The 14252-nt window shown below is 41.6% G+C and overlaps 1 protein-coding gene across 11 annotated transcripts in view; it reads left to right on the top strand.

The window, feature by feature from the left end:
• The window catches only part of Ryr2 (ryanodine receptor 2), a 562694-nt gene that overhangs the window by 330772 nt on the left and 217670 nt on the right, over positions 1-14252 (top strand). For all 11 annotated transcript variants that reach the window (XM_029468301.1, XM_029468299.1, XM_029468302.1 and 8 more), the window contains exons 24-26: positions 2418-2521; positions 8371-8454; positions 13121-13280. In XM_029468301.1, the coding sequence (XP_029324161.1) occupies positions 2418-2521; positions 8371-8454; positions 13121-13280 (348 nt within the window). The remainder of the gene's footprint in view (positions 1-2417; positions 2522-8370; positions 8455-13120; positions 13281-14252) is intronic.

Raw genomic sequence — 14252 nt, 5'->3', positions numbered from 1 at the left:
ACAAAATGAATCCCCACATAGCAGCATCCATTTACTGGACAGGTGCTTAACAAGATGTTTTTTCACAAGGTCATAAGATGACCTCAGACAAATGGTTTCCAGCAACTCCTAGTTATGTGTTTTAACAACAGAATGAAATAGTTCTCATAACACATTGGTTAAATCTAGTTTCATTTAACGTCACAGAGGCTCTTTCCACTACAGGTCAAGCCCTCCAAGTTGTCAGGTACTACAGGGAACTGTGTGCTTTCCCAGTAAGATGCATCTTCCAGTCCTCTTTTCACTTTCACCATTGAGCCTGGGTCTCACCAAGTTGACCTGGCTGGCCTTGAATTCACTCTGGAACCTAGGCTGACCTCAACTTGAAATCTCCCTGCCTTAGCCTCTTGGGGAGCTGAGATAATAGACCTTAACCACTCACTGGGTTTGATTCTGTTTGGCTTTTGGGGACTTTGTGTTTGGTTGAGTGACAGACATGCAACCTCAGAGTGAAAAAGAAATATGTAGATCCTCCTTTTAGAAATCAAAGAAGGCTTCTAGGTGAACTCAGATATTAGAGGCACAGGAGATAATTTGGCAAGCCAAGATCAGGATTATGGTCTAGTCAGAGACTCAGCATGTGTCAAAGTAGGTAAAAGAAGAAATGGGACATTTCCAGTGGCCTGCCAGTGGCACAGTGTGGTCACAGGTTAGAGATGCAAGGTGTCATGGTACAGAGGAAGAGAGCTGAGACTGACCGTGAAGACAGAGGCATTCGACAAAGAGCTTTTTGGTCACTGTGTGATTTTATTTTATAGGGGGCTAACGTGGTGAGAGGTGACATGCTTTTGTCCCTGCACTGAGGCCCACAGAACTCTGATGGGACGAAAGCATGAGACTGATGTGGCAGGGGCAGTGAGGGTAAAAAGGTATTGGAAGAGAGATGGGTTTCTGATACCCTGGTGCCTAGAATGGGGGTGGTGAGACATTGCCGGCATGTTTCCAAAGTCAAGAATAGGCTACGGTAACAGAGGGAAGGGGGAGGCAAGGTTATACTCATTTTCTTCATCCAGACAGCATGGCTGAGCTGTCTCTTCCCTGCATAGGGCAGGGAAGTAGATGGAGACTACACAGACAGAAGATTATATCAGGGCTAATTCATCTTTGCTTTCATGTTTAGAATTTAGGACTCAAGAATTGGAGTCTTCAGTTCAGTTTTGTAACTCTGCTTCATTTCCAAGTCCTCTTCATTTCTAAAGATCCAGAGAAAGAAAGGAATAAAGTCATGATTTCTAATTTGGCTCTAAAGGAAAAAAAAAGAGCTCATGTTTGCACACTTTTTCGGAGGCATATATAGAACCTGGTAATTATTCCCATGGAGTAATTTGTTCCCTCCCAGCTTATGGCTGTCATCAAGGTGCCACCAGGGCAGGGATGTCTTTGTAATTTAGGTCTTTACAACGATTATAAAAATTTAATTACTAAGCCAAGAATAGAAGACATCTTCATTAATTCCTTCCTACAATCTTAAATGCAGTGTGACCACTAATATGCACTTGGCTCTTAACATTGGATTTTACATTCTTGGATTCTATCACATGTAGGTTAAAAAGAAAGCCTGGAAAAACAATTTCCATCAGTGTTAACTTTGAGTTCTTCATGTATTGGAAGTCATTCACATATGCAGGGAGGGGACACAATTCATGGGCTCTATGTATAGACATTGCCATCTCAGAGAAGGGACTTGAGCATCCATGGGTAATTGGATCTAGGTTTTAGCAAGCTTGATAAAATCGTACACCCAGACCTCAGTGGACATCAAGGAACATTGGTAAAGATTCCTGTAAAGAAAGTCGTACTAATCAGTACTAATCAGTCTGTTAAGGTCATGAGTTCATCTGTGATCTCAGAAGGTTATTATGAAGGCTGAGATGAGCAACCAAACCCACCTCAGAGTTAGGAGGCTAAGGCAGGAGGATCCTGAGTTTGAGACCTGTCTGGGCTACCTAGTGAGTTCAAGGCTGGTCTGGGCTACTAAACCCCTCCCTCCCAAATGATCTATTTTATTACCATGTAACATTATGCACAATTAAAAGAAATAGTCAATAAGGCCAGTGGACAGATTACTACATTAAGAAAGCAGGTAGAGTAAACTTCATGGAAAAATGGGAGCTTTGAGCAGATTCTGCAAGGAACCCAGTGAGCATGCTCATGGGCTCAGAGAGCCAGCATGGCAGAAGCGAGTGGGAGCTGAGAACTAAGCTATGCCAACGGGAAGAGAGTAGGGAGTGTTGACCATGCCAGCCTTTCAATAAACACTGAAGATTCCGGAAGCTTCCCAGGGCCAGCTGTCAGGGAGTTCTACCTCCTCATTTGTCCCCACACAGCTGTGTTCCACACTAGAAGCTCCTCTATACTCATTTCCCGTCCTGTTTCAGGTTAGAGATGACAACAAGAGACAGCACCCATGTCTGGTGGAGTTCTGCAAGCTTCCAGAACAGGAACGCAACTATAATTTGCAGATGTCACTTGAAACCCTCAAGTAAGTGCCTTTATATTTTATAAAGTTCTGGTTGCCAAGTATTGACATTATCACTTTGATTGTGCTGTAGAAAGTTCCATGAAGTGCAGGTGGATTGGATCAATATTTTTGTTGGGAATTTGACTTTGCGTTGGTTTTGTTTCTCTGTTCATACATGGCTCTAGAGTTGTTTGATGGTTGGATCTTTATTTATTTATTTACTTATTTATCATGTGATCTATCTATCATCTTTTTATCAAATTCAAACTTCTCTTTGTGGGGTATTTACACTGTTCCTAAGAGGGCAAGTCTTAGGGGGTAGGGTGTTCTCTTCCTCTGGAGGATGGGTATGGATAGACAGAAGCTCTGTTCCTTTTTATCAGAGGGTCAGGAACTGTGCTGGTTACCTCTGACATCCTGCCTGGGGCTGCACCATGAGCTGGAAGCTAGAGAATTCTCTATGCCTGTGGGCCTAACTCCTGAACCACTTGGAATTCTTTTCTGGGTCCACAGCTTTGGCAGCTAGGAACTATGAAACTCCACACAGGCCTATGGGTCTTAACCTGGGTCAGATCTGGTCCTACCCTGGCTCCACAGTTTCTACTGAAGGCCCTGTGAGATACAGTGGTCCCTCTTATTTTCATGTATTTTTGCTTACATCAGTATTTTCCAAAGGGAAGCCTATGCTTGCTTAAGGGAATTAAAGAATACAAGAGTTCTAGACTCTAACTGTACTGCTTGGAGTGTGAGCCAGAGACTGGCTAGTCACTTTTACAGGTCTGTGCTGATTTTAGATATGCAAATTAAGTGGTTGGAAATATTCATGACAATTTAAAGGAGAAACTTTCATAAATGTAACAATTTAAAAATAGAGGCATATACATTATATTTCTTGATTTAAATGTTTTAACTTTACATATCAGTTTTTATTATATTTATTTACCACAGTATCAGACTGAGAAAATAGAAATGAAGAGAAAGTTTGCCCTTCACCACAGTTATCTTAAAGAGCACTGATTTAATGTATTTAGGGACATTATTTATAGGAGTTAACCAGACTTTCAGTTTTGATGATGGGCTTTCATAAAGGGAGCTGTACAGTATATGTGTGTACATCTCTGTATACACACAAACACACACACACATACACACACACACACACACACACACACACACACACACACGAGTTTGATACCAGTGCCTTCCAGTATGTGTGTACATCTCTTCATACACACACACATACACACACACACACGAGTTTGATACCAGTGCCTCCCTGAAGTACTTGTCACCTTATTTCCTGAGACAGAGTCTCTCACTGAACCCGGAGCTCACTAATTCAACTAGACTGGCTGGCCAGCGAGCCCCCGGGATCTTCTCCCCTCTGTCTGCTTGGTGCTGTGTTTACAGACGTGCACTGCCACACAGGCCTTTTAAAACGTGGGTTCTGAGTATCCCATTGAAGTCTTCATGCTTGCAAAGCAAACATTTGACTCTGAGCCATCTTTCTGCCCCCACAGAATCTTTATTATTATTATTATTATTATTATTATTTATTATTATTATTATTATTATTATTATTATTATTATTATTGTTATTAGGCCAGTAGAGATTTGGTATATGCCATCTTCCTGTGAATAAATAGTGTAGCTGTGGTGGAATAAATAAAGGGATATGTTTTCAGATTTTATTTTAAAATTTTTGAAAAATTGTGTAACTTTTATTATTATTTGTAGTGTGTGCATGTATGTATTTGTGTGTGTACACCTGTGGAGGCTAGAAGAGGTGTCAGATCCCTGGAGCCATAGTTACACTACAGGTGGTAGTGAGATGCCTGACACAGGTCCTGGGAACTGGATTTGTGTCCTCTAGGAGAACTGCTGAGCCATGTCTCCCTACCCTATGCGCTCCGCCCATCTTCATATCTCTCCTTAGTGTTTTATGGAACTAGTTTCAGTCTAATTAGTCCCTTATATTAACAAGCTTCTGTATTTGTTCCGTTGTTTCCTGTTTGCTAAGAGCAAGGAGTAATTCACACCGAAACTACTTACCACAGACTCAGTATAAAACCCAAATGATGTTTCCTATTTTCAGCCAGGGCTTGGGGCATGCCACATATTGCTGATGCAGTTTAATGTCATGCAAATGGACACATTAGGAGTGATCTTAGGCTCTGTAGGTCTCTTTCTGGAAGGGGTGTGTGCACCATAGATCAATGAAGAACCTACTGAAGGTAGACTAGGATCAGGCTGGTTGAGCTAAGGAATGTATTCTGTCACCATGAGCATCTCTGGCATTCTGCAGCTCTGATCTTGGTTTGTAGTCATGACATAACATTCACACATTTTTTTTCCCCATAATTCATGGTGGCTTGTTATTTCCTCGTATTTTACAGTATAATTTAGTTAAATTTGCAGTATATCCCTTGTCACTTTAACAATTGATGGCTAGGCAAGCTGAGTGTAGAAATGTACAAATTTGCATGGAGTGTGCTAAACCTTTGACTGCTGTGTATAATCTAATCTCCTTTCTAGCAGCTCCTGGGGCTGGTTTGATGAATCAGTAGACGCCTGTGTGTAGTGCTTTTCCCTGAAGGGAATGCTAATGATTCTGCTCAGGAGTTTATTCTGAGCACATCCCTACTGCATCTCTCAGCTAACTTGGGTTCATGTATATGATTTCTTTCAAAGTCAGAGTAAAGGGGCAAAAGCTTGCTTCTCCTATACACAGGCATACCAGGTTCTTAGGCTATCTGCACAAATACCACACACTCACATGGGCAGTGGGGGGGAGTATGGTAGGAGAGAAACTGCTTCAGACACACACACATAATGCATCAATTATTAGGAGAGGGAATGGGCCAGGCAGGAAGAAAAAGGTAGACATGCTTTTGCAATGAGACAGAGAATTAGAGACAGATAGACTAGACAGATACCCTCTCTCTCTCTTCCTCTCTCTCTTCCTCTCTCTCTCTCTCTCTCTCTCTCTCTCTCTCTCTCTCTCACACACACACACACACACATACACATTTAAACACATACACATATGACACATACACACATATACAGTGGCAGACATATGGAGATACAAACAGATTCACCTCTATTCACCTATATACAGAGAGACAGACACACACAAACAAACACACAGGGGTAGACAGAAAGAGGCATAGAAATATTCATATATAGGCATGGAGACATGGAGAAATATTAAGATACAGAGAGAAAGAGACATGGGCAGAGAGACACACACTGGTTTGGTTGTATGTGTAGTTGGAATGGGTTAGCCCACAGAGTCAAACAGCAGCGCTCTGAGTCCAGTGGATTCTTCTTGTAACACAGTTCTTTGGCTGGGGGAGTGGGGTGGTCAGTCTTGTGCTTTTACATAAAGTCATCTATTTAAATGGTTTTTTCAATCAAAAAACACCTTTTTGGAATGATCTGAAATAATGTTTGACCAAATACCCACATGATGTGACTCACTGGAGTTAACACAGAAAACTAATGAGTCAAGACACAAGAGACATTTACTGAGCTTAGAGAAGATGGCAAGCTTGCCCATAATGTAACCTACAAATGTCCCTCTTGTCAGCCTTGCTCTCCCCACCACACATATCCACAGACCTTGGCTGTGTTGTCTGCTTGGAGTATTTTCTTCCTTATCTAACCCTCTATGCCAATGGAGCCTTATTTTTTTATTAGTGATTATGATAGATCTCAAAGCTGTTTATAAAAACTGTAATTTGCCATAGTTTAAGCTGTATCTGGTTTCACTGAAGTCCTCTGCATGCACCTCTTCACTCTCTGAGAGCTGCAGGGGCTCTGTATCTTAGAGCATGCCTTACCCACAGCACTAGTCTGGTGGATCCCCACTGTCCTGGGCTTTTGTTCAGGCCCAGCCTGTGATGGTCTACTCTCTGTGTGAGATGAAGCCACACTTTCTCTAGGAAGAGTTTGCTGGGAAGAGGATTAAAAGGCTGCATGAATCACCACTGAGAAGGTCATAGCACAGTTTGCAGAAGCCATTGGCTCTCTTCAGAGCCCATAGGAAAGGGCTAGAGATGGCACAGTAACTGCGGATATGTACTTTTCCCGCAGAGTACTCACAGCCTCCTGTAAATCCAGTTCTAGGTACTGCACTCATGTGGAAACCCCACACATAGACACATAGTTAAAACAAAACAAAATTACAAAGAATAAAGACCATAAGAAGATGGCATATAGTAACTGAATTTTCCATGAATTAGGGAGCTTTGCAATCATGATCAATGTGACTTTGTCAGCATAGACTCACAGCTCCTCCCTTTGCCAAGTGCAATGGTGAGTGCCAGTTTTCCTTGATAGGAGCATAAGAGCTGTTAAAATTCATATAGGATGTATGTCCACCCATGCACCGGCTTAGAAATTATGCTATAATCAGATTTCCTGATGGATATGTACTCACAGGCTGATTACCTAAATTTAAAATAAATCCAAACATTATTGTCTAAGCTGACTTTGGTATTCCCAGTTGATAGTTTCCTAGCCCTGTGCATATTTCATTGATCCCAAGACCTGGATCTACTGTGCACTGCACAGGACTCAGCACTTAGGCATTTAACAAATGCTTACTGAATGGAGGATTGAACAGGTTAACACACTTTGTGCTCCAGGACACTGTTATTGAATAAATACAACTTGGATTCACTCCATTTGACAATTTTCTGTTCTTCTGTTGCTGATTAAATATTGTTTTAACCATTACTTTCTTTATTTTATTAATATCTCTATCCATGCAATTATATCTAGTTGACCAAATAAAATATATGGGCAGACATCATATATTTGTATGTCTAGATGCATAGATGGATCAGGCAGTCATGGGTTCTAGTATGTACTAAGTGTATTCATTGTAGCATTGTTTGAAACAGAAAAGAAAAGTCTCCTTGAAAGACTATTAAAAGGAAATACGTTAAGACATTTTGATAGTTCCAACAGTAACAACAAATAACCCATTTGAGTGATGAAATGGTTCGGCAGTTAAAAGCACTAGCCACCAAGCCTGACAAATGGAATTTGATCCCCAGGACCTACACAGTGGACGGAGAAAAGTGACTTCCTCAAGGTTTTTACTGACCTCTGCTCATATGTGTGTCCCTCTAAACAAACAAACAGAATATTTAAGAAAAACAATAAGTAGGTCTGGAGAGAGAGTTCAGCAGTTAAGAGAGACAAGTGCTTTGCAGTTGTCAGTTGTCAGTTCTAAGCATCCACATGGTAAATTGCAATCACTCGTCACCCCACTTTCAGGAAATCTGATATCTTCTCTGACCTCCACAGTCACCAGACATGCACACAGTACACATACATTCATTGAGCCAAATCACTTATGCACATAAGATAAATCTAAAAAATGTAAACTTCAATAGATAACTCTCTTTGGGAATTTAAAAGTAACCAGCTTTATGGGAGAGAGCAATGCCAGGAAGGTTGTAGTAGAATATGGAAATACCAAGATTCAGAAAAAGAGCTTTGGCATATATTCAAATTGGGGCAAATGGTAGAACACAGTAGTGCTAGCCCTTGTGTGCAACTCCAGGTATCTGATTTGCCATATGCAGAAACATCCATTTAGAGACTATTAAAAAGGCTGGGGGGGGTGCAGGTTCAGCTTTCCACTGCTAAGGGTTTGAGTCATTCCAGTGTTCATTGTCTTTCCCCTTACCTGGAAGTAAACTGATGGATATGTGTTTCCTTTACCTTTGGAAGGGGAGCCTTGCACTCTTCTTGCAAGGTGAATGATACGGTATAACTCTCACATGTTTTTATGCTGGCTGCTTTCAGGTGTAGGGAGTTGGTTCTTCAGGCTCATCTCTGTTGTTGCTTTCCAGGACTTTGCTGGCATTGGGATGTCACGTGGGTATAGCTGATGAACATGCTGAAGAGAAGGTAAAGAAAATGAAGCTGCCCAAGAAGTAAGTTGAATGGTTTACCTATACCTGGTAATTGATGTGTATCTTTAGCACAATGGAATGAACCTTGGAGGAGACAGATGGGCCCATGCTCTTGGCTATGCAGTGCAGATTCCAAAATTTAAATGGACTGAAGAGACAGCTTAGTAGTCAAAACACCTGCCTTCAAGTGTGTAGTTAGGAGTAGAGATTGCTAGGGATCCTCCTAAATACCCAGTGGGCGTGATGGCCTTCCTTGTAATTTCAGCCTAAGAAGGTGGAGACAGTGTCCCTTGAGCAAGTTGGCTATCGAGACTTGTCATATGGGTAATGAAATCTTATTTTTATTGAGAGATCCTGCCTCACTCAGTGAGCAAAATGAATGAGGAGTGGAGGGTGATTCTGGGCATCATTCTTGGGTGTCCACATGCTTACAGACAAATGTTCCCGCGTACATGCACAAGTGGTGTCTGTGCACATAGAGAAACATGTGCCCACACATACACCACACATTATATGTATGTGTGTGTGTGTGTGTGGTGCAGGACCATGCATGGTTCCAGGACAGCCTTTCTACCTTGTCTCTCTGCTGCTGCATACCTCAGACCAGCTGGCCTGTGAGCTCTTTGGAAACTCTTCCTCTCTATGTCTCACCTCCCAGTAGGGAGCACTGGAATCACAGATGCATGCGTGCAGGCTCTGCCTGGCTTTCACAAGGTTCTGGGGGGATTCCACCCCTGGGTCATTGGGCTTGTGCTTTTGCCCACTGAGACGTTTCCTCAGCCCCTTTCTTTGTGTTTTGAAGTGATAGCTTTTACTTGTTTCGTGTGCATCTCATGGATAGATCTATAGTATCTGGACATCCGAGCCCCAATCTACTAGGAATTGCTGTTTCTGTTTTCCCTTAAAACTTCATCTGCAGCCCATCTGCACACACTGCATTGTGTTCTCTGCCCTCTCTTTGAAAGGATGCTGTCTGCCCAGTGTTCTCAATGATCAGCCTTTGCTCTTGAAATGGTCCTTTGTCTTGACTCAAGATTGCCACGGATCCAAGGAAAATCCCCAAGCAAAAGAGGACCACATGACTATTTCACTACTTCACCACATCGATATTTATATTAAAATGAACAAAAATAAGTGAGATAATAGAAGAAATATATGCCTTGACATTACCAATTCTAATTTCTGTTTCAAATTAATTCTGCTCTAGTTGTTTTCTGGAGAGTGTTGCTTTGAGTATTCTCTATACCCTTTCCATGAAAATGTCAGCCAAGCGTTCATTTCTAGATACGCTTCCAGCAAGACATGCTGTTCGTATCTCCACTGTGCAGTCATCTGGAGTATCCCTATTTGTTTCAAGGCCTGGAAGGGACGATTTGCTTCTCAAATTTAAAGTTAACACCCACTTAACCCAGACTTCATCTTCTCATGTTTACCATGTATTGTTTACCACACAGTGATTTCCTGGTTTTATTTAACTTGATTCATACTAAGCAGGGTGAAGGTGCCTGGGAAACACAGGGACTTGCTGAGTGCTGTTGGTGGTCTGCCATGCTTTGGCTACAGCACTTTAGTTGGTCTCTTTTAGGTTCATTTACAATGCCCTCTTAAGAAGCCTATGGGTCCTTTGGGAATGGAGTATAAAATTGGTCTGCCACTTTACAGGACCCCCATCAGCTCATCCAAGTGATACTAAGGTTTTTGTTGATTTCAAAAAACCTTAGGAATTTGATGCAAGTAGAATGGGCAGGTCAGCAGGATTTGTCTGGTTTACTCTTGTTTTTCTTTTCACAGAGTATGTACAAATAAAACAAAACAAAACAACAACAACAACAAAAAGCCAAACCTCTACTTAAGAAACCAGTGCCCAGACTGTAATTTTTATTTTACTTTATTAGATTTTATACATGTCAAAATAAAACTAGAAGATAATAATTACAAAAGACTGTTATTAAGTGAATGGATTGAAGTTGCATATATTCTTAGTTATATATTATATGATGTATATACACACACATACACACGCACACACACACACACACACACACCCCACACCCCCCCTCCAGCACACCTATCTACCTACCTACCTAATGAGCTAATTTTATAAAGTTTTTGTCACAGGGAGTAGGCTTGTTGAAATAGGTATACTAAAAGCTGCTGTTCAACAAATATATGAAAGGAGAGATGGCTATAGTAGCTGATTCTGTTAGGACTTTTCCAGAAAGTTCTAGAAGATAGCATGCATTGTATAGATAGGACTGTTGTTGAAAGGCTATAGAACTTTGCTTTGTAAGAATTGTTACAAGAATTGTTTCTTTATTGCCTGTGAATTTTCAGGAATCAATCTGAAGGTTTACTTCAAGCTATCTAGCTTCCAAGATTAACATCGATTTCCTTTTATTGAAAACTCTGAGCTCTTTGTTTTTTTCAAGATGGTACTTTATGTAAGTCATTGGTTGATCACTGTGTACCTTATCAAAAAGCATTAATGTGGTGAAAAGGACATTTTTAACCAAAGTACATTTATGTTTCTTTAAAATACACATTTTGATTAATGATTTAGCATATGTATACATGTGAGTGTGTGTTCATATATGTGACTGTAGCCATGCATGTGCTAAAGCATGCATGTAGAGGTCAAAGTGCAATCTCAGGTTCTCTACCTTGTTTGAGGCACGGTCTCTCTCTTGTCCACCACTGTGTGCACCAGGCTAGCTGGTGCTTCTGCTGTTTCCTTTACTTAGGACTGCTAGGATTACAGACATGATACTACTGTATCCAGTTTTATTAGTGGTTTTAGGGATCCAAACTTGGGTCCTTACTCTTCAACAGCAAGCACTTTAATTCAGTCCCTGAAGTGATTTCTAGTATCGTTCTTAAGATGACTGCAGAGAGAAAAATGGTTTTAGAAATGTCTAGCTCCCTGTGAAGCATGTATTATGCCAGCAGCCTCAAATCCAGCCTATTGAATGTATGACTTTCAAAGACACCTGTATTTGTATTTACTGCATGAGATGAAGTTAACAAACAGATTAACAAGAAGTTAACAAGGGGTAGCTACCTTAGTTTGGATGAGATTACTAGTTATTCAAACAAACTCCTTTAAAACTACCTTTCTTTATTCCTTGTACAGGGTGATAGAAACTCAGGTGACATAAACTGTAGTTTACAATTTGGGATGATGGCTCAGTTGGTAAACTGCTTGCCTTGCACACATGAGGAAATGAGTTTGATTTCCTAGAACCCATGCTTAAAAGGCTGGGCAAGGTTGTGCATACTTATAAACACAGACCTGCATCAACGGAGACAGGGGGATTTCTGGGGCTTTCTGGTCATCCTGCCTAATCTTCTCAGTGAGTTCCCGGCCAGTGAGAGATGCAGTATCGGAAAACAAGGAGCATGACACCTGAGTCATTAGAGACATCTATCCTTCACACATGTGTATGCATATAAGTGTGCAAACAGACGCGCACACTTGCGCGCGCGCGCACACACACACACACACACACAGAATCCACACCTGAAAATGAGTGTCAACTAGTTTTCATTCAACTTCAAATTAAGAAACACAAACACAACTTCATGCTTCTCACTGAGATCATTCACAGATCAAAGCAATTTGGGGAGAAACTTTATCTAAGAAGAGAACTAAACGTGTCAGGATTATCTGGTTTCACAGGAATAGAACCTGTCGGTAATGTTTTATTAAGAAGGCACCCCTCCCTCTTCCCAACTATCCAAAGAGCCTCCTTGGTACGGTTACATGTGGCAGGGAAGCTTTCTGTTAGCCTCGTTTACCCAGAGCCAATCTTTATTATCTGCGTGCCCTTGCTGATAGCTACTTGGGTCTAGACCCCTCAGTGCCCACTTACAAACTGGGTATGCTGGAGTGTTCATGTACTCCCAGCGGTGGGGAGGTGGAGACATAGTTGAATTTCTGGGAGCTCACTGGCCAACCAGACTAGTTGGTGCAGGTCTACTGAGAAACTTTGTTTCAAAAAACAAGATGGAGATAGATGAAGACACTTGACATCAGCGAAGGCCTCCACACACAGGAGCACATAACACACACATGCACACGCACACACAGCAAAAGTTGAAGAAAAACAGTATTAGTGTTGGAGAGATGGCTCAGTGGTTAAGGATACATAATGCTTTTATAGAAGACCTGGATTTGGTTCCCATGTCAGGCAGCTTATAACCACAGCAAGTCCAGCTCCGGGGGATCTGATGCTCTCTTCTGACCTCCATTGTTACTTGTTCTCTCTCTCTCTCTCTCTCTCTCTCTCTCTCTCTCTCTCTCTCTCCCCTCCTTCCTTTCCAAATCTTAAAAAAAAATACATGAAGACAAAGCCCTTACAAAGTGTTGCTCATTTTAAATAACTAACACTTTGAGCTCCCAAAGCCTCAACTATTAAGAGCATACAGCTGTAGGTCCTTTGTGCCTTTCACATATAGGTAAGTGGTCTCTTTTTACATTTTGCTGGCATGCAAGCTGAAACATAAGGATCCTGTGGCTTTTCCTAGTTACCCAGGCAGCAGCTGAAACAAAAGGAGCTAGAGCTTGCTGTCTGCTCTATAGGTCTGGTCAGTCTTCAGCAGAACAATTGGGATTGGATGGATCAGGACAGGACTTGTCACAGGATTTCAACAAAAAGACCAATTTGAAGTTTCTCTGTTTGCTTTGCAGTTACCAGCTGACCAGTGGATACAAGCCTGCCCCAATGGATCTGAGCTTTATAAAACTAACCCCGTCTCAGGAAGCAATGGTGGACAAGTTGGCTGAAAATGCTCACAATGTGTGGGCCCGGGACCGAATCCGGCAAGGCTGGACTTACGGCATCCAGCAGGTACCCAGGAGTCTCTAAGTGTAGGTGGTTATTGTTTCCAACTGAAGACATGAGTCATGGCTTTTTACAGAAATCTCATTAGATACTCCTACAGTGTGCTTATCCATCTGGTCGAATCTCTACACCACTAGACTGCTGAGGTAGCTCTGTAGGTACAGTAGTTAAAGTGCTTTCTTCTCAAATTTCACCACCTGTGCTGCACCCCCACCACCCAGGTAAAGGTAGACTGGGGAAACCAACTCCACAAGGATGACCTCTGACTTCCACTTGTGTACTGTGGCATGATGCAGTGCTCTGCCTCCAACCATATATACAACAATAACAATTACATTAAAAAAAAAAAGAAATTAGGTAACCATAGCTCTCTGTTTGGCATTATGACAGCATGTGCTGAGCTATATGACCCCTCACTGGCACCAAAGGGATCATATTACAAGAGTGGTTTGTCCTATGGTTTTGGGCATTCCCTTCCCTGAGATGGTTTAGAAGGGACTTTTGAGATACAAAGACTGAACTACAACAATAATAAATAGATCCACAGTTCCTGAGTCCAACCCTGAGCACCGGAATTACCTTTAAGATTTTGTTCTGTGTTGTTTTTCAGAGTAGTAAGATGATACATTGCCTGTTACAGAACACCACCAGAGAGCAGTAGACTGTAAGTTACTTCTCCAGTGCGATCTGGGTGTGACAACACCTCGGAGAATAAGTAAAGTCTGTGAACAGCCTTGCATCTGTTAAGGACACCAAATGAGTTTTTGTTCAATGTAGGAGGAAAACAAGTGTCCAGAATTTTCTAGAGTTGAGTATTTAATAGTGGTCATGGATAGAAGGACTCACGGGAGTAGCTGGAGAGGCAGAGGCAGCAGAGCAGAGGGTAAACGTGAAATTTAGCTTCACCCATTAAGCGTATCTTAATCTATCTTGCCATTAAAATTCTGTGTACCACTGTTGCCCTCATTAACAAAATAT

Source organism: Mus caroli, chromosome 13 (assembly GCF_900094665.2).
Source record: "Mus caroli chromosome 13, CAROLI_EIJ_v1.1, whole genome shotgun sequence".
NCBI classification, from domain to species: domain Eukaryota; kingdom Metazoa; phylum Chordata; class Mammalia; order Rodentia; family Muridae; genus Mus; species Mus caroli.
Note: the sequence above shows the minus strand (reverse complement) of the source record. Positions and strands in the feature narration are given on the sequence as shown.